General features: G+C 49.1%; 1 protein-coding gene across 5 annotated transcripts in view; it reads left to right on the forward strand.

Moving 5' to 3' along the window:
- The window catches only part of FER1L6 (fer-1 like family member 6), a 274,935-nt gene that overhangs the window by 155,674 nt on the left and 92,582 nt on the right, over nt 1–26,679 (forward strand). For all 5 annotated transcript variants that reach the window (XM_066578811.1, XM_066578813.1, XM_066578810.1 and 2 more), the window contains 5 exons: nt 2,884–2,938; nt 11,343–11,476; nt 19,803–19,934; nt 21,097–21,225; nt 21,321–21,448. In XM_066578811.1, the coding sequence (XP_066434908.1) occupies nt 2,884–2,938; nt 11,343–11,476; nt 19,803–19,934; nt 21,097–21,225; nt 21,321–21,448 (578 nt within the window). The remainder of the gene's footprint in view (nt 1–2,883; nt 2,939–11,342; nt 11,477–19,802; nt 19,935–21,096; nt 21,226–21,320; nt 21,449–26,679) is intronic.

The raw sequence follows: 26,679 nt of genomic DNA on the forward strand, positions 1-26,679 counted from the left end.
GATAAGTAATGTATGTACACAGTGACTCCACCAGCAGAATAGCGAGTACAGCTCTGCAGTATAATACAGGATGTAACTCAGGATCAGTACAGGATAAATAATGTATGTACACAGTGACTCCACCAGCAGAATACTGAGTGCAGCTCTGGGGTATAATACAGGATGTAACTCAGGATCAGTACAGGATAAGTAATGTATGTACACAGTGACTCCACCAGCAGAATAGTGAGTGCAGCTCTGGAGTATAATACAGGATGTAACTCAGGATCAGTACAGGATAAGTAATGTATGTGCACAGTGACTCCACCAGCAGAATAGTGAGTGCAGCTCTGGGGTATAATACAGGATGTAACTCAGGATCAGTACAGGATAAGTAATGTATGTACACAGTGACTCCACCAGCAGAATAGTGAGTGCAGCTCTGGGGTATAATACAGGATGTAACTCAGGAGCAGTACAGGATAAGTAATGTATGTACACAGTGACTCCACCAGCAGAATAGTGAGTGCAGCTCTGGGGTATAATACAGGATGTAACTCAGGAGCAGTACAGGATAAGTAATGTATGTACACAGTGACTCCACCAGCAGAATAGTGAGTGCAGCTCTGGAGTATAATACAGGATGTAACTCGGGATCAGTACAGGATAAGTAATGTATGTGCACAGTGACTCCACCAGCAGAATAGTGAGTGCAGCTCTGGAGTATAATACAGGATGTAACTCAGGATCAGTACAGGATAAGTAATGTATGTACACAGTGACTCCACCAGCAGAATAGTGAGTGCAGCTCTAGGGTATAATACAGGATGTAACTCAGGATCAGTACAGGATAAGTAATGTATGTACACAGTGACTCCACCAGCAGAATAGTGAGTGCAGCTCTGGGGTATAATACAGGATGTAACTCAGGATCAGTACAGGATAAGTAATGTATGTACACAGTGACTCCACCAGCAGAATAGTGAGTGCAGCTCTGGGGTATAATACAGGATGTAAAAAGGAGCAGTACAGGATAAGTAACTTCCATTCTGCTGCACATTTTTTTCCTGTAAAAAACAAAATAATCGGACCCCTAACAGAAGAGAAGTAAAGTGAAAGCTTAACATCTCTAAAAAAACAAATTGAAATCAATGGAGCAAAAACTCGAATTCTTCATTTCTCATTTAACTCAGTTTTTCTGGTCCCAAAGCAGAACAGAGAAACAGAATTGTGCATGAAGTTCTCACAGTTGTGAATGAGCCCCCATGCCCGTGTATCTGCTCTTCTTGTAAAGTATGCCTTCATGCCGCCGGGTGCGGACAGTGAGGAGACGCTGGCTGGGATGGAAACATCAAGTCGCCTTTTTCTATTTCATACAGCATTTTGCCAAATAGTAACATTTTTAATGTCTGCTCTGCAGTTTTCCTGCACCTTAAAGTGTACCTCCGCTTTCCACGGCTCTTCTAGCTGACAGCTTCTCCTTACCTCTCATTCGCTGCAGTCTTACCCTGTTTATTGCCTGTTAAGTTCTGATTTTCAGGTTGTCTTTCCCATTTTTCTGTTGCTCTGCTGTTTACATTCTACTTTTCTGGAGGGAGCGTCTAGTAAGCCTAGCATTCTGCCAGTAGTGCCCTGTCCTGGAGTTCCTTGCCTTACCTTCCTATGATGCACTGCACTGTCTCTGGTCCAATCAGCAGGAAGGCCGTAACTGCCTAGCTTTACTAGGATGATTTAGGCATTAATAGACATTCTGGCCAAATGGTTGGTACACCCATTATAATGTGTGTGTAATGTGTGCAGAGATATATGCCTATTGTCACTTGTCGGTCACAACAGCGTTGTGGCATGGTCGCCTCGACGCAGGCCAAGACCTGTCACCTTGTTATGCAGGACAAGGGTTAATGCTCCATGTGCAGAGTCTGCTAGTTCTGTCTGCCTTTGCTGCATGGATGCATGCTGGATTAGTCATGCCTGGGAGAAGGTTGGAGGTGTGCTTCTCTAATTGCTACACTAGTCATCAGGTGTGGAGTAGCTTTATATTCTCACCCCTCCTTGTGCTCAGTGCTGCTTATTCAGCTCCATAGAAGAGTAGTGAGAGTGGAGCCTCTCTGTGCTGGGTGTACTGCTACTTCCAGATAAGTTGCTGCGGTTCACTTTCCAGTTGTATATTCTGCTTTCTTTTCTGTATTGCTTTGCTGTTCGGTTCATCTCTCCAGGGGCCCCTATGGGGACAATCAGGGCCCAGGATGTAGACTGTGGAGCCGCCTCTATTGAGGCGATTACTCCGCTTCTAGGCAGGGACCCTTCCTCCCCCTGCTAGGTTAGGGCCAGGCTTCCTTCTGCCTGGAGTGATGCGGGTTGTGGGTCTATTTCCAGCAGTGTGTACGTTCCCTGTCGCCGTGCTGAGCGTAGTACTCTTGTGTTGCACGGGCTTCACATACTGGTTTTCGTACTCCTGTTGTGGTGCGCACTGTTCCACACTGCATAGTAGTATCAACTGCAGTAGTTATGAACGTCACCCTGCGTCCATGCTGAGCGTGGTGCTCGTGTGCCGCACGGATATCACACCTACATGCTGTACCAGCAGGATATGCAGAGACTGTGGAAATTGTAGGCAGATCTGTCAGCCTGTGAGTGCAGGGAGGAGCCTGTAAAGTAGCCACTCCCCCATAGCTAAGGAAATGTCTCAGCATCCCAGTGACTACAGATACACAATGGATTGTGAGGATTTAGAACGGGGACCTCTAGTGGCAGCCACTTTAAGCGTGATTTGCAGCAGTAAAACAACCACATTTTAATTGCCAGTATATTATAGAACTGATGAGACCCAAGCGGGCAGATGAGACCGTCAGCGCCGCCCGAAGGGACTGCTATAACACTCTCTAAATATTTGCTTTTTTTCAGGCCAAAGCCAATGCAGCAGCAAGTACAACGGCGCCTCCGCTTGTGACAGAGGAAGGTGGGTACACAGATACTGAACATATAGATCATAATACACTCATTGTCAGTAACCTCCCTCCCCTAGAAGGAGGATATATATATATATGACGAAAGCCATCACTGACTGTCTCACTCACTCACTCACTCGGCACTAATTCTCCAACTTCCTGATGTCGTAGAAACTTGAAATGTGGCACAAGCATAGATTATCTCCAAAATAGGAAAATAAAAGGGGTCCCAACTCGATTATTCAATTCTAAGCGCAAAAGAATTAGTGTCCAAATTTTATGTACGTAATCTAATTCTCTCACTTCCTGATGTCATTTTATATGAAGGAAACGTCGCATGGTTGCCTCCACGTGGTGTTTCCTGGGTAACGCAAAGAACTATGCAAAATGGTGAACATATGTTTTTCCGGTATCTCTAAAGTAACCACGACTACATAAGATTTTCCGTGTGAACACCAGATAAACACCAGTACCAAATTAACTCGGGCGAAGCCGGGTATATCAGCTAGTAGATATATATACAGTGGGGAAAAAAAGTATTTAGTTAGATCCCAATTGTACAAGTTCTCCTGTAATTGACATTATAGGTGGACCTCAACTATGAGAGACAACATGAGAAAACATCCAGAAAATTATGGTGGAAAATCAGTATTTGGTCGCCTACAAACAGGCAGGATTTCTTGGTCTCACAGAGCTGTAACTTCTCCTTTAAGAGGCTCCTCTGTCCTCCACTCATTACCTGCAGTAATGGCACCTGTCTGAACGACACCTGTCCACAACCTCAAGCAGTCACACTCCAAACTCCAATATGGTGAAGACCAAAGACACTATGGTGGTGAAGGACACCAGAAACACAATTGTAGCCCTGCACCAGACTGGGAAGACTGAATCTGCAATAGGCAAGAGGCTTGGTGTGAAGAACTCAACTGTGGGGGCAATAATTAGAGATGGAAGAGATACAAGACCACTGATGATCTCCTCGATCTGGGGCTCCACGCAAGATCTCATCCTGTGGGGTCAAAATGATCACAAGAACGGGGAGCAAAAATCCCAGAACCACATGGGGGAACCTAGTGAGTGACCTGCAGAGAGCTGGGACCAACGTAACAAAGGCTACCATCAGTAACACACGTGCCAGACGTGGCCCCCTGCTTAAGCCGGTACATGTCCGGGGCCGACTGAAGTTTGGATGATCCAGAAGAGTATTGGGAGAATGTCATATGGTCAGATGAAACCAAAGAACAACTGTTTGGCAGAAACACAACTCGTCGTGTTTGGAGGAGAAAGAATGCTGAGTTGCATCCAAAGAGCACCATACCTACTGTGAAGCATGGGGGTGGCAACATCATGCTTTGGGGCTGTTTCTCTGAAAAGGGACCAGGACGACTGACCCGTATACATGAAATAGTGAATGGGGCCATGTATCGTGAGAGTCTGAGCGCAAACCTCCTTCCATCAGCAAGGGCACTGAAGATGAAACGTGGCTGGGTCTTTCAGCAGGACGATGATACCAAGCACACCGCCAGGGCAACGAAGGAGTGGCTTCGTAAGAAGCATTTCAAGGTCCTGGAGTGGCCTAGCCAGTCTCCAGATCTCAACCCTATAGAAAACCTTTGGAGGGAGTTGAAAGTCCGGGCTGCCCAGCGACAGCCCCAAAACATCCCTGCTCTGGAAGAGATCTGCATGGAGGAATGGGCCAACATACCAGCCACAGTGTGTGCCAACCTTGTGAGGACTTACAGAAACCGTCTGACCTCGGTCATTGCCAATAAAGGATATAACAAAGGATTGAGATGAACGGCTGTTATTGACCAAATACTGATTTTTCACCATAATTTGCAAATAAATTCGTTAAAAATCAGACCATGTGATTTTCTAGATATGTTTTTTCATGTTGTCTCTCATAGTTGAGGTCTACCTTGAGGTCTACCTGTGATGTCAATTACAGGCCCCTCTCATCTTTGTAAGTGGGAGAACTTGTACAATTGGTATCTGACTAAATATTTTTTTCCCCACTGTATATAAAGGTGAAAGCCCTTACTCTCAATCACTGACTGACTCGCCACTAATTCTCTAACTTCTCAGTGTTGTACAAACATGAAATTTGGCACAACCCTACATATAATCTCCCTCCCCTAGAAGAATATATTTATATATACACACACACTCATTGTCAGTGACATCCCTCCCATAGTAGGTAGCTGTGTGTGTGTATGTATATATATATATATATACACACACAAACACTTCTTGTCACTAACATCCCTCCCCTAGAAATGGTGTAATATATCTATATATTGTAGCAGCCCGGGGATCATTCGCTCACATCACAGGTAGACACCAATGGGTTAAACTCCAAATTCCTATTTATTTTCACCTTCACAGCAGTATCATGTGGCTTCAGCACAGCACTTCATCAAATAAACCTAAATGTCCTTTTACTTCAGGGTTTTTATATAGTTCAATAAACAGTCCAACTGTGATTCTCACCCGCTCTCCAGGGCAGCTTCACCCAGTTGTGTTCAGCTCAGGACTCACTCTGCTTTCCTCAGGAAGGTGTCACCCAACTTCCTGGGGCACATGAATAGTCTCTCCAGCATCCAGGTTTCTCTCCAGACCTCTTGCTCCCAGTCCAGGTCGCCCCCTGGATCTGTCTTGGGCTCTCACAGCCCAGATCCCTCTCACTGGACCTGTCTCTGGCTTGCAGCCCACTTCACCCCTGACTGTAGCAGGAACAAACACCGTTATCCTACTCACTGACCACGCCTGTGGGTGTTTTCCCCTGGTCTCAAGCACCAGCTGCCTGTCTGTTGCCCCCTACAGGTCATTCTCTGTAGTGCACCTCTGCAATATAATACATATTATTTATATATATATATATATATATATATATATATATATGTCAGTAACATTCCCCCTAGAAGGAGTATATTTCTCTTTGTGATTGTAAGGCCGCCTTCACCCGAGCGTATATACGCAGCTATACATTGCATTCATTCAGATGGCCCGGCATATTTATGCAGGTGAAAAGCTGCATATCTGCGCTTGTATGAAGGCAGCCTAATGAGGATATTGGACACAATGTGATATGGGAGGCATGGAGCTTCCAGTGCCCTGTTGCACCGCCTCAAGCTTGGATACATGATACGATACAGGCAGGCATGGAGGCTCTAGTGCCCTGTTGTACCACCTGTAGCTTGGATACAAGATGTGATACGGGCAGGCATAGAGACTCTAGTACCCTGTTGTACCGCCTCTAGCTTGCATACAAGATGTGATATGGGGGGCATGGAGACTCTAGTACCCTGTTGTACCACCTCTAGCTTGGATACAAGATGTTATACAGGTGGGCATGGAGGCTCTAGTGCCCTGTTGTACCGCCTGTAGCTTGGATACAAGATGTGATATGGAGGGCATGGAGGCTCTAGTACCCTGTTGTACCACCACTAGCTTGGATACAAGATACGATAAGGGGTGGCATGGAGACTCTAGTACCCTGTTGTACTGCCTCTAGCTTGTTTACCAGATGTGATACGGAGGGCATGGAGGCTCTAGTGCCCTGTTGTACCGCCTCTAGCTCGTATGCAAGATATGATATGGGGTCCATAAAGTCTCTAGTACCATGGCGCTCAAGTTCGACACATCGCGGATCGGATTGACAGATCACTGGGAGGGGCTGGTGAGGATCCAGCGGTCATGGTGCACGTTGGCACCAATGAACAAATTAGAGGTCAATGCAGGTCCTCAAAGATGATTTCAGGGACCTAGGATCCAAGCTTAGGGCGAGGACCTCCAGGGTAGTTTTCTCGGAAATACTACCTGCACCTAAAGCCACACTAGAAAGGCAGCAGGATCTTAGGGGGTTAAACAAGTGGCTCCGGAGTTGGTGTAAGAAGAAGGGATTCGGGTTCCTGGAGAACTGGGCTGACTTTGCTGTCAGCTACAGAGTCTACCGTAGGGACGGGCTGCATCTCAATGGGGAGGGGGCGGCTGTGCTGGGGGAGAAGGTGGCTAGAAGGCTGGAGGAGTGTTTAAACTAGGGACCCAGGGGGGTAGACAGTGCAGAAAGCGATATGGGTCCAATTAATGGGAATGGGGGTCGAGCAGGGAGTGGGGTTAGTACAGTTAGAATTGACAGAACAGCTAATAGTACCATTAGTAGCACAATGAATATAAAGAACAACAGCCATATAAATTGTATGGCAACGAATGCAAGAAGTCTGATCGGTAAAGTGGGTGAGCTTGAAGCGAGAATGGCTGATGAAAACTATGATATAGTGGGAATAACGGAAACATGGCTTGATGATAAGTGAGATTGGGCGGTGAATTTACAGGGTTACAATCTCTTCAGAAGAGACCGAAGGAACCAGAAAGGGGGAGGGGTATGTCTGTACGTCAAATCGTACTTAATGCCGAGGCTACGGGAGGACATAAAGGTAGGAGACGAACAGGTGGAATCTCTGTGGGTAGAAATACAGGGAGGAAAAAATAACAAAATCCTGATAGGGGTCTTCTATAGACCACCAAAAGCAACAGAAGAAACTGAAGACTTACTACTAAGGCAGATAGAAGAGGTGTCAAAACGAAACAAAGTAATTATCATGGGGGACTTTAATTACCCAGATATAACATGGGAGAACGAAACCTGCAAATCTCACAGGGGTGATAAGTTCCTGAGATCAATTAAAGACAATTACCTGAACCAACTTGTGCAGGAACCAACAAGAGGGAGGGCCATTCTGGACCTAGTGCTAACTAACAAACCAGACCGAATAATGGTGGTGCAGGTTGAGGGGCACTTGGGGAACAGCGACCACAATATAATCAACTTCCAGCTGTCAATCAATAGGAAGCCTCATCAGGGAGAGACAAAGAAACTAAACTTTAGTAAAGCAAAATTTGATGAGCTTAGAACTACTATCGGTAACATTAATTGGGACAACATCCTCAAAAATATCAGTACAGACGACAAATGGGAGGAGTTTAAAAGGATCCTAATCGCCTCATGGGAGCAGTTCATTCCCTTTAAAAATAAAAGAATCTCAACTAAAAGGAAACCAATGTGGCTTGACAAGACGGTAAGAGGGGCAATAAACGAAAAGAAGAAAGCGTTCCAACTACTAAAGCAAGAAGGCGGCGAAGAAGCGCTAAAATCATACAGGGAAAAAAACAAAATATACAAAGATAAGATCAAAACTGCTTAGGAGGAAGCAGAAAGACGGATCGCCAAAGAGAGCAAAAACAACCCGAAACTATTCTTCAACTAGATTAACAGCAAACAGACTTGCATTGAGCGCGCTGGCCCTTTAACAAATAATGCATGAGAAATCATAGAAGACGATGGAGGAAAGGCAAATCAATTAAATAGTTTCTTTTCAAGTCTTTTCATGAACGAAAAGGAAATGTCACAGGAGATGCAGAGGAATAAAACCAACCCCCCGCTACATATAGCATACCTAACACAGGAGGAAGTGCAGAGACGGTTACAGAGGATTAAAATCGATAAATTGCTGGGTCCAGATGGATTACACCCAAGGGTTCTAAGGGAGCTAAGTGATGTGATAGATAGACCGCTATTTCTTATATTTATGGAACTATTGAGACCGGGTATTTACCACTGGATTGATGCCCTGCCAACGTGGTTCCAATTTACAAAAAGGTGTCCAAAAGTGAGCCTGGTAACTACAGGCCGGTAAGTCTCACTTCAGTAACTGTAAAAATATTTGAGGGGTTTCTGAGAGACTCCATCCTAGAATACCTCAAGGAGAACAACGGTATAACTCCTCATCAGCATGGATTCATGAAGGGTCGATCATGTCAGACCAATCTGATCAGCTTCTACGATGAAGTAAGCTCTAGGCTGGACCTGGGAGAGTCTATTGATCTCGTATATCTGGACTTCTCTAAAGCATTTGACACCGTGCCGCATAATAGGCTGATATACAAAATGAGAAGCTCGGACTGGGTGAAAACGTGTGTAAGTGGGTAAAGAACTGGCGCAATGATAGAAAGCAGAGGGGGGTAATAAATGGTTCATACTCTGATTGGGCCCCCGTCGCTACCGGGGGGGGGGGGGGCACAGGGTTCAGTATTGGGCCCCATTCTGTTCAATATATTTATCAACGACCTGATAGAGGGGCTGCACAATATTTGTAGATGACACAATTATACAAGGTAATTAATACAACGGAAGACAATGATGGGCTTTGAGAGGTCATGGAGGCTCTAGTACCCTGTTGTATCGCCTCTGGCTTGGATACAAGATGTGATACAGGCAGGCATGGAAGCTCTAGTACCCTGTTGTACAACCTCTAGATTAGATACAAGATGTGATACAGGCAGGCATGGAGGCTCTAGTACCCTGATGTACAACCTCTAGCTTGGATACAAGATGTGATACAGGCAGGCATGGAGGCTCTAGTACCCTGATGTACCGCCTCTACTTTAGATACAAGATATGATACGGCTGAGTATGGAGGCTCTAGTACCCTGTTGTACCACCTCTAGCTTGGATACAAGATGTGATACAGGCAGGTATGGAGGCTCTAGTACCCTGTTGTATCACCTCTAGCTTGGATATAGGATGTGATACAAGCAGGCATGGAGGCTCTAGTACCCTGTTGTACTGCCTCTAGTTTGGATACAAGATGTAATACAGGCGGGCATGGAGGGTCTACTGCCTCTAGCTTGGATATTAGATCTGATATACAAGGCATGGAGGCTCTAGTACCCTGTTGTACCTCCTCTAGCTTGGATACAAGATGTGATACAGGCAGGCATGGAGGTTCTAGTACCCTGTTTTACCACCTCTAGCTTGGATACAAGATGTGATAAGGGCAGCATGGAGGCTCTAATACCCTGTTGTACCGCCTCTAGGTTGGATACAACATTGTACTACCGGTAGGCATGGATACAAGATGTGATACAGACAGGCATAGAGGCTCTAATACCCTGTTGTACCGTCTCTAGCTTGGATACCAGATGTGATACGGACAGCATGGAGGCTCTAGCACCCTGTTAGACCATCTCTAGCTTGGATACAAGGTGTGATCCGGGGGGCAAGGAGGCTATACTACCCTGTTGTACCGCTTCTAGCCTGAATACTATATGTGATGTAGGTGGCATGGAGGTTCTTATACCCTGTTGTACCACCTCTAGGTTAGATACAAGATGTGATATGGGCAGCATGGAAGCTCTAGTTCCCTGTTCGATATCCTCTAGCTTAGATACAAGATGTACTTCCAACAGGCATAGAGGCTCTAGTACCGTGTTGTACTGCCTCTAGCTTGGATACAAGATGTGATACAGACAGGCATGGAGGCTCTAGTACCCTGTTGTACCGCCTCTAGCTTGGATACCAGATGTCATACGGGTGGGCATGGAGGCTCTAGTACCCTGTTGTACCACGTCTAGCTTGGATACAAGATGTGATACAGGTGGGCATGGAGGCTCTAGTACCCTGTTGTACCGCCTCTAGCTTGGATACAAGATGTGATATGGGGGACATAGAGGCTCTAGTACCCTGTTGTACCGCCTCTAGCTTGGATACAAGATGTGATACAGGCAGGTATGGAGGCTCTAGTACCCTGTTGTACCGCCTCTAGCTTGGATACAAGATGTGATACAGGCAGGTATGGAGGCTCTAGTACCCTGTTGCACTGCCTCTAGCTTGGATACAAGATGTGATACAGGTGGGCATGGAGGCTCTAGTACCCTGTTGCACTGCCTCTAGCTTGGATACAAGATGTGATACAGGTGGGCATGGAGGCTCTAGTATCCTGTTGTACTGCCTCTAGCTTGGATACAAGATGTGATACAGACCGGCATGAAGGCTCTAGTATCCTGTTGTACCACCTCTAGCTTGGATACAAGATGTGATACAGGTGGGCATGGAGGCTCTAGTACCCTGCTGTACCACCTCTAGCTTGGATACAAGATGTGATACAGGTGGGCATGGAGGCTTAGTACCCTGTTGTACCGCCTGTAGCTTGGATACAAGATGTGATACAGGCAGGTATGGAGGCTCTAGTACCCTGTTGTACCGCCTCTAGCTTGGATACAAGATGTGATACAGGCAGGTATGGAGGCTCTAGTACCCTGTTGTACCACCTCTAGCTTGGATACAAGATGTGATACAGGCAGGTATGGAGGCTCTAGTACCCTGTTGTACCGCCTCTAGCTTGGATACAAGATGTGATACAGGCAGGTATGGAGGCTGACTCCATTATTTGTAGCATGTAAGCTCTATGGCACAAAGTTTGTGCAGGTAGGTCCATAGCGGCGAGTGTAGTCATGCAGACGGCTGCCTTGACCTGCCCTCTTACCCTGCGATGTATGTAAACCCCGTTAGCTAGTCATAGTGCGATCCGTGGGCCCCAATGTACCGCTCATGGCATCTATTGTACTTGTCTGCAGCCCCCAAGAAGAAGAAAGGCCAGGTAACACTACTGATTGACGACGACCAAGATAAAAAGAAGAAAGACAAAAAGGGACTCGATGTGACTAAACCGAAGGCAAGAGAAGGCGGGCCGAAACTGGCAACATTGCAGGTAAGGAAAGCGCAAGCGCATGACTACTCCGGGCACAATGTGGGTTTACCACGGTGTGCCCAGCATCTTATCCAGCCAACTGGAATCTGCTGCCATGCAAGCACTTGGTGACATACAGTGGAGGCAAAAGTCCGGACACACCTGTTTAACTGGTGTAATATTGAGAAAACTGATTTCCAATGTGTGAAAGTATAAATTAGGAGGGCGGCTGCGTTTGTTGGTGGGGCAGTCCGTTTCAGGCCATTTTGAATTTTGGGGGTATTAGTGGGCTGTAGACTAAACTGGAGTAACCAATGCCAGTCAGCTGCTGCAAAAGCTGATAAAGTCTTGGGGTGCATTAAAAGAGGTATAGGGGCGAGGGACGAGAACATTATCCCCCCACTATATAAGGCACTTGTCAGGCCTCACATGGAATACTGCGTACAGTTCTGGTCACCGGTGCTCAGGAAAGATGTTACAGTGCTGGAGGGGTTCAAAGAAGGGCAACTAAACTAATACATGGAATGACGGGACTGGAATACCCAGAGAGGCACCAAAACTGGGATTATTCACCCCGGAAAAAAGATGGCTAAGGGGCCACCAAATAACCATGTATAAATACATGAGGGGACGATACAAGGATCTCTGCCAGGATCTGTTTACACCCAGGACTGCGACGGTAACAAGAGGGCATCCGCTACGTCTAGAGGAAAGCAGGTTTCATCACCAACACAGGAGGGGGTTCTTTACTGTAAGAGCAGTGAGACAGTGGAACTCTCTGCCTGAGGACGTGGTGATGGCAGGATCCATAGAGGAGTGTAAGAGGGACTGGATGTCTTTCTAGAGAGGAAGGACATTACAGGATATAAATATTAGGTTATGTGTTAATCCGGGTATACAGGCAGGTAGGAACTATTAGGGGTTGGTCCAGGGAACAGTCTGATTGCCATTAGGGAGTCGGGAAGGAATTTTTTCCCCAAAAGGGCTAATTGGCTCCTCCCTCTTGGGGTTTTTTGCCTTCCTCTGGATCAACAACACAGGAGGCTAAACAGGCTGGACTAGATGGACATGGTCTTCATTTGGCCCTACATACTGTTACTATGTTGCTATGTTACTATGTATGACCTACCCAGGAGGCATACATGCCCAAATATTTTTGACAGTGGCTCATTTCCCTAATGTTGTGGGACAACACGGCCACCAAACTCCTTAGATTGTCTGTAGGGTCCCCCAATATTTATCTTTGTGTAGGAGCAGCTTTACAGCGCAGCTCTTGTCTAATGGCTGCTTCAACCTCTGCAATGGGACTCGCGCATTTTTTCTGACATCCGCAGCCGATGTTGGTTGTGTGATTCGGGGATGCAGAGGATGCGGCCAAACTCAGCGGGCCCTTATAGCGGATGCAGAGGAAGCGGCCACACCCGGACCTTATAGTGGATGTACAGGGTGTGGCCAACCCCCCAGCCCTTATAGTGGATGCAGAGGATGCAGCCACACCCGGGCCCTTATAGTGAATGTACAGGGTGTGGCCAACCCCCCGGGCTCTTATAGTGAATGTAGAGGGTGTGGCCAACCCCCCGGGCTCTTATAGTGAATGTACAGGGTGTGGCCAACCCCCCGGGCTCTTATAGTGAATGTAGAGGGTGTGGCCACACCAGGGTATTTATAGTGGATGCATAGGGTGTGGTCAAACCCTGTGGGCCCTTATAGTGGATGCAGAGGGTGTGGTCAAACCCTGCGGGCCCTTATAGTGGATGCAGAGGGTGTGGCCACACCCGGTTGGCCCTTATAGTGAATGTAGAGGGTGTGGCCACACCAGGGTATTTATAGTGGATGCATAGGGTGTGGTCAAACCCTGTGGGCCCTTATAGTGGATGCAGAGGGTGTGGTCAAACCCTGTGGGCCCTTATAGTGGATGCAGAGGATGCGGCCAAACTCAGCGGGCCCTTATAGTGGATGCAGAGGGTGTGGTCAAACCCTGCGGGCCCTTATAGTGGATGCAGAGGGTGTGGCCACACCCGGGCCCTTATAGTGCATGCAGAGGGTATGGACACACCTGGTGGGCCCTTATAGTGCATGCAGAGGGTATGGCCACACCCAGCGGGCCCTTATAGTGGATGCAGAGGGTATGTACACACCCGGGCCCTTATAGTAGATGCAGAGGGTATGGACACACCCGGCGGGCCCTTATAGTGGATGCAGAGGGTATGTACACACCCGGCGGGCCCTTATAGTGGATGTAGAGAGTATGTACACACCCGGGCCCTTATAGTGGATGCAGAGGGTATGTACACACCCGGGCCCTTATAGTAGATGCAGAGGGTATGTACACACCTGGGCCCTTATAAAGGATACCGAGGGTGCGGCCACACCCAGCGGGCCCTTATAGTGGATACAGAGGGTGCGGCCACACCTGGGGCCTTATAGTGGATGTAGAGAGTGCGGCCACACCCGGGCCCTTACAGTGGATGCATAGGGTATGTACACACTCGGGCCCTTATAGTGGATGCAGAGGGTATGTACACATTCGGGCCCTTATAGTGGATGTAGAGAGTATGTACACATTCGGGCCCTTACAGTGGATGCAGAGGGTATGTACACACCCGGACCCTTATAGTGGATGTAGAGGGTATGTACACACCCGGGCCCTTATAGTGGATGCAGAGTGTATGTACTCACCCAGGCCCTTATAGTAGATGCAGAGGATGCAGCCACACCCGGGCCCTTATAGTGGATACAGAGGGTATGTACACACCCAGCGGGCCCTTATAGTGGATGTAGAGGGTATGTACACACCCGGGCCCTTATAGTGCATGCAGAGGGTATGTACACACCCAGCGGGCCCTTATAGTGGATGTAGAGGGTATGTACACACCCGGGCCCTTATAGTGCATGCAGAGGGTATGGACACACCCGACGGGCCCTTATAGTGGATACAGAGGGTATGTACACACCCGGGCCCTTATAGTGGATGTAGAGGGTGTGGCCACACCCGGACTCTTATAGTGGATGCAGAGGGTATGTACACACCCGGCGGGCCCTTATAGTGGATACAGAGGGTATGTACACACCCGACGGGCCCTTATAGTGGATACAGAGGGTATGTACACACCCGGGCCCTTATAGTGGATGCAGAGGGTATGTACACACCCGGCGGGCCCTTATAGTGGATGTAGAGGGTATGTACACACCCGGCGGGCCCTTATAGTGGATACAGAGGGTATGTACACACCCGGCGGGCCCTTATAGTGGATACAGAGGAAGCGGCCACACCCGGGCCCTTATAGTGGATGTAGAGGGTGCGGCCACACCCGGGCCCTTATAGTGGATGCAGAGGGTATGTACACACCCGGGCCCTTATAGTAGATGCAGAGGGTATGTACACACCCGGGCCCTTATAGTAGATGCAGAGGGTATGTACACACCCGGGCCCTTATAGTAGATGCAGAGGGTATGTACACACCCGGGCCCTTATAGCAGATGCAGAGGGTATGTACACACCCGGCGGGCCCTTATAGTGGATGTAGAGGGTGCGGCCACACCCGGGCCCTTATAGTGGATGTAGAGGGTGCGGCCACACCCGGGCCCTTATAGTGGATGTAGAGGAAGCGGCCACACCCGGGCCCTTATAGTGGATGCAGAGGGTGCGGCCACACCCGGGCCCTTACAGTGGATGCATAGGGTATGTACACACTCGGGCCCTTATAGTGGATGCAGAGGGTATGTACACATTCGGGTCCTTATAGTGGATGCAGAGTGTATGTACACACCCAGTGGGCCCTTATAGTGGATGCAGAGTGTATGTACACACCCGGGCCCTTATAGTGGATGCAGAGTGTATGTACACACCCGGGCCCTTACAGTGGATGCAGAGGGTATGTACACACCCGGACCCTTATAGTGGATGTAGAGGATGCAGCCACACCCGGGCCCTTATAGTGGATACAGAGGGTATGTACACACCCGGGCCCTTATAGTAGATGCAGAGGGTATGTACACACCCGGCGGGCCCTTATAGTGGATGTAGAGGGTATGTACACACCCGGGCCCTTATAGTAGATGCAGAGGGTATGTACACACCCGGCGGGCCCTTATAGTGGATACAGAGGGTCCGGCCACACCTGGGCCCTTATAGTGGATGTAGAGGAAGCGGCCACACCTGGGCCCTTATAGTGGATGTAGAGGGTATGTACACACCCGGGCCCTTATAGTAGATGTAGAGGGTATGTACACACCCGGCGGGCCCTTATAGTAGATGTAGAGGGTATGTACACACCCGGGCCCTTATAGTGGATGTAGAGGGTGCGGCCACACCTGGGGCCTTATAGTAGATGTAGAGGGTATGTACACACCCGGGCCCTTATAGTGGATGTAGAGGGTGCGGCCACACCTGGGGCCTTATAGTGGATGCAGAGGGTATGTACACACCCGGGCCCTTATAGTAGATGCAGAGGGTATGTACACACCCGGGCCCTTATAGTGGATGTAGAGGGTGCGGCCACACCCGGGCCCTTATAGTGGATGTAGAGGGTGCGGCCACACCCGGGCCCTTATAGTGGATGTAGAGGGTGCGACCACACCTGGGGCCTTGTAGTGGATGCAGAGGGTATGTACACACCCGGCTGGCCCTTATAGTGGATGCAGAGGGTATGTACACACCCGGCGGGCCCTTATAGTAGATGTAGAGGGTATGTACACACCCGGACCCTTATAGTAGATGTAGAGGGTATGTACACACCCGGCGGACCCTTATAGTAGATGTAGAGGGTGCGGCCACACCCGGACCCTTATAGTAGATGTAGAGGGTATGTACACACCCGGGCCCTTATAGTGGATGTAGAGGGTATGTACACACCCGGACCCTTATAGTAGATGTAGAGGGTATGTACACACCCGGGCCCTTATAGTGGATGCAGAGGGTATGTACACACCCGGCGGACCCTTATAGTAGATGTAGAGGGTATGTACACACCCGGACCCTTATAGTAGATGTAGAGGGTATGTACACACCCGGGCCCTTATAGTGGATGTAGAGGGTATGTACACACCCGGGCCCTTGTAGTGGATGCAGAGGGTATGTACACACCCGGCGGGCCCTTATAGTAGATGTAGAGGGTATGTACACACCCGGACTCTTATAGTAGATGTAGAGGGTATGTACACACCCGGGCCCTTATAGTGGATGTAGAGGGTGCGGCCACACCCGGGCCCTTATAGTGGATGTAGAGGGTGCGGCCACACCCGGGCCCTTATAGTGGATGTAGAGGGTATGTACACACCCGGCGGGCCCTTATAGTGGATGCAGAGGGTATGTACACACTCGGGCCCTTATAGTGGATGCAGAGGGTATGTACACACCCGGGCCCTTATAGTGGATGCAGAGTGTATGTACACACCCAGCGGGCCCTTATAGTGGATGCAGAGGGTATGTACACACCCGGGCCCTTATAGTGGATGCAGAGGATGCGGCCACACCCGGGCCCTTATAGTGGATGCAGAGGGTATGTACACACCCGGCGGGCCCTTATAGTGGATGTAGAGAGTATGTACACACCCGGCGGGCCCTTATAGTGGATGTAGAGAGTATGTACACACCCGGACCCTTATAGTGAATGCAGAGTGTATGTACACACCCGGCTGGCCCTTATAGTGGATGTAGAGGGTATGTACACACCCGGCGGGCCCTTATAGTGGATGTAGAGGATGCGGCCACACCCAGGCCCTTATAGTGGATGCAGAGGGTATGTACACACCCAGCGGGCCCTTATAGTGGATGCAGAGGATGTGGCCACACCCGGACCCTTATAGTGGATGCAGAGGGTATGTACACACCCGGCGGGCCCTTATAGTGGATGTAGAGGGTATGTACACACCCGGCGGGCCCTTATAGTGGATGCAGAGGGTATGTACACCCCGCCGGCCCTTATAGTAGATGTAGAGGGTATGTACACACCCGGACCCTTATAGTGGATGCAGAGGGTATGTACACACCCGGCGGGCCCTTATAGTGGATGTAGAGAGTATGTACACACCCGGTGGGCCCTTATAGTGGATGTAGAGAGTATGTACACACCCGGACCCTTATAGTGAATGCAGAGGGTATGTACACACCCGGACCCTTATAGTGAATGCAGAGGGTATGTACACACCCGGACCCTTATAGTGGATGCAGAGGGTATGTACACACCCAGCGGGCCCTTATAGTGGATGTAGAGGGTGCGGCCACACCCGGGCCCTTGTAGTGGATGCAGAGGGTATGTACACACCCGGCGGGCCCTTATAGTGGATGTAGAGGGTGTGGCCACACCCGGACCCTTATAGTGGATGCAGAGGGTATGTACACACCCGGACCCTTATAGTGAATGCAGAGGGTATGTACACACCCGGACCCTTATAGTGGATGCAGAGGGTATGTACACACCCAGCGGGCCCTTATAGTGGATGTAGAGGGTGCGGCCACACCCGGGCCCTTGTAGTGGATGCAGAGGGTATGTACACACCCGGCGGGCCCTTATAGTGGATGTAGAGGGTGCGGCCACACCCGGGCCCTTGTAGTGGATGCAGAGGGTATGTACACACCCGGCGGGCCCTTATAGTGGATGTAGAGGATGCGGCCACACCCAGGCCCTTATAGTGGATGCAGAGGGTATGTACACACCCAGCGGGCCCTTATAGTGGATGCAGAGGATGTGGCCACACCCGGACCCTTATAGTGGATGCAGAGGGTATGTACACACCCGGCGGGCCCTTATAGTGGATGTAGAGGGTATGTACACACCCGGCGGACCCTTATAGTGGATGCAGAGGGTATGTACACACCCGGACCCTTATAGTGGATGCAGAGGGTATGTACACACCCGGCGGGCCCTTATAGTGGATGCAGAGGATGTGGCCACACCCGGACCCTTATAGTGGATGCAGAGGGTATGTACACACCCGGCGGGCCCTTATAGTGGATGTAGAGGGTATGTACACACCCGGCGGACCCTTATAGTGGATGCAGAGGGTATGTACACACCCGGCGGGCCCTTATAGTAGATGTAGAGGGTATGTACACACCCGGCGGGCCCTTATAGTGGATGCAGAGGGTATGTACACACCTATACCCTTATAGTGGATTTAGAGAGTATGTACACACCCGGACCCTTATAGTGGATGCAGAGGGTATGTACACACCCGGCGGACCCTTATAGTGGATGTTGAGGGTATGTTTACACCCGGCGGACCCTTATAGTGGATGCAGAGGGTATGTACACACCCGGGCCCTTATAGTGGATGCAGAGTGTATGTACACACCCGGCGGGCCCTTATAGTAGATGTAGAGGGTATGTACACACCCGGCGGACCCTTATAGTGGATGCAGAGGGTATGTACACACCCGGCGGACCCTTATAGTGGATGCAGAGGGTATGTACACACCCGGCGGACCCTTATAGTGGATGCAGAGGGTATGTACACACCCGGCGGGCCCTTATAGTGGATGTAGAGGGTATGTACACACCCGGCGGGCCCTTATAGTGGATGTAGAGGGTATGTACACACCCGGCGGACCCTTATAGTGGATGCAGAGGGTATGTACACACCCGGCGGGCCCTTATAGTGGATGTAGAGGGTATGTACACACCCGGCGGGCCCTTATAGTAGATGTAGAGGGTATGTACACACCCGGCGGACCCTTATAGTGGATGTAGAGGGTATGTACACACCCGGCGGGCCCTTGTAGTGGATGCAGAGGGTATGTACACACAGGCTCATCCCCTACGAGGGGAGGCAGTGTAGTTTGGGGCCTAGCAGCTGCAGGTTCCACCTCCGGCTCTAAGTTAAATGTATTCCGGTGATAACAGGTAGTTTCTGATGTTGTAAGTGGTGAAGCTGCAGAGATCCGGCTCCTCCTGCGGTCTCCTACCTGCTGACTTCTCCATCGCTGTCTTGTAGGCTCCGCTGTGTTATGGACGCTGTCAGACGAGCTCAGAGCTCACATGACGACACCGTTCGCCCAGTTGTCAGTACCTGGCCGTAGAGCATTGTGGGAGGTGGAGTTTTTGTACTCCCTGGCGGCCATGTCACATAACAATGTGGATATGTGAAGCTGTCCGGACAGCAGCGGTGGCGCAGGACAGCGAAAACGGCAGCGGAGTCCAGTTCAATGATTTAGATGGATGTGTGGAGTAACGGCAAGAAGTGGAAAGGTTCGGATAATTTGCCCAGTCTCCAGAATCCCCCTTTAAGACCTTGGCATGGGCGGTCCTCGAAGCAGCGTCTAGCGGGCCGCAGGAGGTTGTGTATTTCTGTTTTTGACCATTACTATCCATCCTCTCCATCCATCCGCCATGTTTTTCCTCTTCAGATATATGATGCGGAGCTGGAGAGTGAGTTCCAGAGCTTTGAAGATTGGGTGAGAACATTCGAACTCTTAAGAGGCAAAGCCAACGACGAGGACCACAGCGTCCATGATGACCGAGTTATTGGTAAATTCAAGGTGAGTCATTTATACTAATTTGCCTCCATGTTTGGAAGAAGCTCAGGACCTCTATGGTATAACCCCGCGGCAGAGCGGTTCCGTCCAGGCGATACGGGGCAGCACCCATCTGGATTAGTATAACAGTCAGAGGCAGATGGCTACCCACTGGGGGTCTGAAGCTGGGCCTATTGAAAAAGGTCTTGTCAAGCTAAGCCATCACCTGGTCCCGGCCCGGGAGGTAAAGGTGCGCGCTGCCTGGAAACCACTTCCCACGAATCGGCATGCATTTACATCCTATGGAGTGGAGTCTGTGCCATCTAAAGCGCGAGACAGCTGACCTCCCGCTGCAACAGTGGCAATCGGTCAGAAAACCAATCCGCACTGTTAACCCTTTACATGCCACAGTCAATACTGATCACAGCGTGTAAAAGGTATGCAGAGGGAGGGCGCTCCTTTTGTGACGTCATCAGCCGTCTGCCATGCAATGGTTGAGGGACAGTGGGTTGTCGTGGCCTGTGATTGTTATAAGTGATAATGCATCGCAGTACTGAAGTACTGTAGTTTATTATCAGAGCGTTATAGCATCACTGGTTCAAGTCCCCTACAGGGACATAAAAAATGTAAAAAAAAAAATGTTAAAAATTGTAAAAAATATTTTTTGAGCATTTTCACCTTTTGTTTATAAAAAATTTTAAAAAAATTCGGACCTGTACATTAAATTGAACTCACTTTTCCTGCACAGCAAACGCTATAATGAATAAAAATAACGAGACAAAATGCTTTTTTGCTCATTTAGTTTCCCAAAAAAGTGTTAAAAGTGAATAAAAAAGCCATATGTACCCCAAAATGGTACCAATAAAAACTACAGCTCCTCATGCAATTAAAAAGCCCACGTGGAGCTCAGAAAAATTAAAAAGTTCTGGGACTCTGAATATAGAGCTGCACTTCCAACGAGCATCATTTCTGAAGACCGCTGACGGTACGAAGGCCGAAAAACAAAATCCTTGGACAACACAAGCAGTGAAGCTCCCCAGAATATGCAAATAGGAGGGGACGGCTTCATGCCTGACGATAGGGGGCGCCACAGGTGAACCCCTCTCACTTCTAGCACCACGCCCACATAGTGACATCTGGGAATCTATGGCATGGAGTTAAAGTACTAATAATGTCTCTTTCTAAGGGTTATTTCAACATCTACAAGAGCATGGACGACCTCTCGAGCTCCATGGATAACCGACAGCTGAGGATCCTGCAGGGAATCCCCCCCAACCACTCCGTAAAGGTCCTCATCCGAGTCTACATTGTCGCTGTAAGTATTGGCCAGCGTCCTTCCAGGCCTGAAGACGTCATCTGTGAGCGGCAGATACAACACTTAGTACATGACCACCTGATCTGTCTTCACAGGGCTTTAACCTCAGCCCGGCCGATCCAGATGGCAAGTCTGACCCATACATCGTCCTACGACTGGGAAAGACTCAAATCAAAGATCGAGACAATTATATCCCCAAGCAGCTGAATCCAGTATTTGGCCGGTGAGTGCAGAACGACTAACATCTCTTCTAGAGTCTTCTAGAAGCCCCCGTCCAACCCAGATGAGATTGACAACAATGGAGGCGCAGCCAGCTGGTTATAGGGGCACAACCAATAATCATCACTTGTATGGGGGCCTCACGAGGCTCCAACGACCCCTATAGTGCTCCACATTACAGTATAGAATGGTCTCCGTCCATTGCCTTGGAGCTCCTGCATCTTCCAGGGCACGGAGCAGCTGCTGTGCCGCCCAGGACCCCCATAGTTGTAAAGCCCAATCAGTTGACACCTCTGACAATGGTAATGTTTTCCAGGTGTTGACAACCATGTAATCCTTGAGCCAGCCACATCTAGCAGAGCGCAAGCTACTTTTACATAGTGGCCTCCATTCTTGTAGGGACCTCAGCAGGGAGCGTCCTCTACGACCTCCATAGCGCCCATTGGTTGGTGTCACAAGAGGGATCCTGCAATGTATTGTAGGGACCTGCACGGGCGGATGCTGTTGAACCTCTCAACTATTGTTAACGTTGTTTAATCCCTTCCCTCCCCGGGGTGTAAATGTACGTCCTGGATGAGAAGGGCTCCCCGCCAATGGACTTACATTTACGTCCTGGATGAGAAGGGCTCCCCGGGAATGGACTTACATTTACGTCCTGGATGAGAAGGGCTCCCCGCGAATGGACTTACATTTACGTCCTGGATGAGAAGGGCTCCCCGCGAATGGACTTACATTTACGTCCTGGATGAGAAGGGCTCCCCGGGAATGGACTTACATTTACGTCCTGGATGAGAAGGGCTCCCCGCGAATGGACTTACATTTACGTCCTGGATGAGAAGGGCTCCCCGGGAATGGATTTACATTTACGTCCTGGATGAGAAGGGCTCCCTGCGAATGGACTTACATTTACGTCCTGGATGAGAAGGGCTCCCCGGGAATGGACTTACATTTACGTCCTGGATGAGAAGGGCTCCCTGCGAATGGACTTACATTTACGTCCTGGATGAGAAGGGCTCCCCGCGAATGGACTTACATTTACGTCCTGGATGAGAAGGGCTCCCTGCGAATGGACTTACATTTACGTCCTGGATGAGAAGGGCTCCCCGCCAATGGACTTACATTTACGTCCTGGATGAGAAGGGCACCCCGCGAATGGACTTACATTTACGTCCTGGATGAGAAGGGCTCCCCGGGAATGGACTTACATTTACGTCCTGGATGAGAAGGGCTCCCTGCGAATGGACTTACATTTACGTCCTGGATGAGAAGGGCTCCCCGGGAATGGATTTACATTTACGTCCTGGATGAGAAGGGCTCCCCGGGAATAGACTTACATTTACGTCCTGGATGAGAAGGGCTCCCCGGGAATGGACTTACATTTACGTCCTGGATGAGAAGGGCTCCCCGCGAATGGACTTACATTTACGTCCTGGATGAGAAGGGCTCCCCGGGAATGGATTTACATTTACGTCCTGGATGAGAAGGGCTCCCCGGGAATGGACTTACATTTACGTCCTGGATGAGAAGGGCTCCCCGGGAATGGACTTACATTTACGTCCTGGATGAGAAGGGCTCCCCGGGAATGGATTTACATTTACGTCCTGGATGAGAAGGGCTCCCCGGGAATGGACTTACATTTACGTCCTGGATGAGAAGGGCTCCCTGCGAATGGACTTACATTTACGTCCTGGATGAGAAGGGCTCCCCGCGAATGGACTTACATTTATGTCCTGGATGAGAAGGGCTCCCCGCGAATGGACTTACATTTACGTCCTGGATGAGAAGGGCTCCCTGCGAATGGACTTACATTTACGTCCTGGATGAGAAGGGCTCCCCGCCAATGGACTTACATTTACGTCCTGGATGAGAAGGGCTCCCCGGGAATGGATTTACATTTACGTCCTGGATGAGAAGGGCTCCCCGGGAATAGACTTACATTTACGTCCTGGATGAGAAGGGCTCCCCGGGAATGGACTTACATTTACGTCCTGGATGAGAAGGGCTCCCCGCGAATGGACTTACATTTACGTCCTGGATGAGAAGGGCTCCCCGCGAATGGACTTACATTTACGTCCTGGATGAGAAGGGCTCCCCGCAAATGGACTTACATTTACGTCCTGGATGAGAAGGGCACCCCGCGAATGGACTTACATTTACGTCCTGGATGAGAAGGGCTCCCCGCGAATGGACTTACATTTACATCCTGGATGAGAAGGGCTCCCCGGGAATGGACTTACATTTACGTCCTGGATAAGAAGGGCTCCCCGGGAATGGACTTACATTTACATCCTGGATGAGAAGGGCTCCCCACGAATGGACTTACATTTACGTCCTGGATGAGAAGGGCTCCCCGCAAATGGACTTACATTTACGTCCTGGATGAGAAGGGCACCCCGCGAATGGACTTACATTTACGTCCTGGATGAGAAGGGCTCCCCGGGAATGGACTTACATTTACGTCCTGGATGAGAAGGGCTCCCCGCGAATGGACTTACATTTACATCCTGGATGAGAAGGGCTCCCCGGGAATGGACTTACATTTACGTCCTGGATGAGAAGGGCTCCCCGCGAATGGACTTACATTTACGTCCTGGATGAGAAGGGCTCCCCGCGAATGGACTTACATTTACGTCCTGGATGAGAAGGGCTCCCCGCGAATGGACTTACATTTACGTCCTGGATGAGAAGGGCTCCCCGCGAATGGACTTACATTTACGTCCTGGATGAGAAGGGCTCCCTGCGAATGGACTTACATTTACGTCCTGGATGAGAAGGGCTCCCCGCGAATGGACTTACATTTACGTCCTGGATGAGAAGGGCTCCCCGCGAATGGACTTACATTTACGTCCTGGATGAGAAGGGCTCCCCGCGAATGGACTTACATTTACGTCCTGGATGAGAAGGGCACCCCGCGAATGGACTTACATTTACGTCCTGGATGAGAAGGGCTCCCCGCGAATGGACTTACATTTACGTCCTGGATGAGAAGGGCTCCCCGCGAATGGACTTACATTTACGTCCTGGATGAGAAGGGCTCCCCGCGAATGGACTTACATTTACGTCCTGGATGAGAAGGGCTCCCCGCCAATGGACTTACATTTACGTCCTGGATGAGAAGGGCTCCCCGCCAATGGACTTACATTTACGTCCTGGATGAGAAGGGCTCCCCGCGAATGGACTTACATTTACGTCCTGGATGAGAAGGGCTCCCCGCGAATGGACTTATATTTACGTCCTGGATGAGAAGGGCTCCCCGCGAATGGACTTATATTTACATCCTGGATGAGAAGGGCTCCCCGCAAATGGACTTACATTTACGTCCTGGATGAGAAGGGCTCCCCGCGAATGGACTTACATTTACGTCCTGGATGAGAAGGGCTCCCCGCGAATGGACTTACATTTACGTCCTGGATGAGAAGGGCTCCCCGCGAATGGACTTACATTTACGTCCTGGATGAGAAGGGCTCCCCGCGAATGGACTTACATTTACGTCCTGGATGAGAAGGGCTCCCTGCGAATGGACTTACATTTACGTCCTTTGGATGGTGTGGGCTCAGAAGGTCCATTTGATAATTTTCCCTACTGTCTCCTGCCAACATGCATACAAATGCAGGGCTATGGATGCAACTGTGGATTTGCTGTGTTTTTACGCTCCTTTGTAGACGTTTGTGGGAATTGCCAGTCCATGACTTTGACTAAAGTAGGATATCCTGCACACAACAAAGTCACATCTGAATCCCCGATGCAAATCAGCGGCCGTTAGATTGATTTCTGCACATAATCTAGACAATATGTGTAATATGGACAGAAAATACACCTGTGCGAATGAGCGCTTAGACTGCTGACCATAAACAGATGCTGTTGTATGCCTGGGAAGTAGATGCGTCAACCACCAGAGTTAGTGCGCCAGTGCACTGCTTCCGCCACACAGTTACTGCTTGTATACCGCTGTTTACACCACACAGTTACTGCTTGTATACAGCTCTTTACACCACAGTTACTGCTTATATACCGCTGTTTACACCACAGTTATTACTTGTATACCGCTGTTTATACCACTAAGTTCCTACTTGTATACCGCTGTTTACACCACACAGTTACTACTTGTATACCGCTGTTTACACCACTAAGTTCCTACTTGTATACCGCTGTTTACACCACTAAGTTCCTACTTGTATACCGCTGTTTACACCACACAGTTACTGCTTATATACAGCTGTTTACACCACAGTTTCTACTTGTATACCGCTGTTTACACCACACAGTTACTACTTGTATACCGCTGTTTACACCACAGTTATTACTTGTATACCTCTGTTTACACCACAGTTATTACTTGTATACCGCTGTTTACACCACAGTTTCTACTTGTATACCGCTGTTTACACCACACAGTTACTACTTGTATACCGCTGTTTACACCACAGTTATTACTTGTATACCTCTGTTTACACCACAGTTATTACTTGTATACCGCTGTTTACACCACAGTTACTGCTTATATACCGCTGTTTACACCACAGTTATTACTTGTATACCTCTGTTTACACCACAGTTATTACTTGTATACCGCTGTTTACACCACAGTTACTGCTTATATACCGCTGTTTACACCACAGTTATTACTTGTATACCTCTGTTTACACCACAGTTATTACTTGTATACCTCTGTTTACACCACAGTTATTACTTGTATACCGCTGTTTACACCACAGTTATTACTTGTATACCGCTGTTTATACCACTAAGTTCCTACTTGTATACCGCTGTTTACACCACACAGTTACTACTTGTATACCGCTGTTTACACCACTAAGTTCCTACTTGTATACCGCTGTTTACACCACTAAGTTCCTACTTGTATACCGCTGTTTACACCACACAGTTACTGCTTATATACAGCTGTTTACACCACAGTTTCTACTTGTATACCGCTGTTTACACCACACAGTTACTACTTGTATACCGCTGTTTACACCACAGTTATTACTTGTATACCTCTGTTTACACCACAGTTATTACTTGTATACCGCTGTTTACACCACAGTTTCTACTTGTATACCGCTGTTTACACCACACAGTTACTACTTGTATACCGCTGTTTACACCACAGTTATTACTTGTATACCTCTGTTTACACCACAGTTATTACTTGTATACCGCTGTTTACACCACAGTTACTGCTTATATACCGCTGTTTACACCACAGTTATTACTTGTATACCTCTGTTTACA

This window comes from Eleutherodactylus coqui, chromosome 9, assembly GCF_035609145.1.
Source record: "Eleutherodactylus coqui strain aEleCoq1 chromosome 9, aEleCoq1.hap1, whole genome shotgun sequence".
Classification (NCBI taxonomy): Eukaryota; Metazoa; Chordata; class Amphibia; order Anura; family Eleutherodactylidae; genus Eleutherodactylus; species Eleutherodactylus coqui.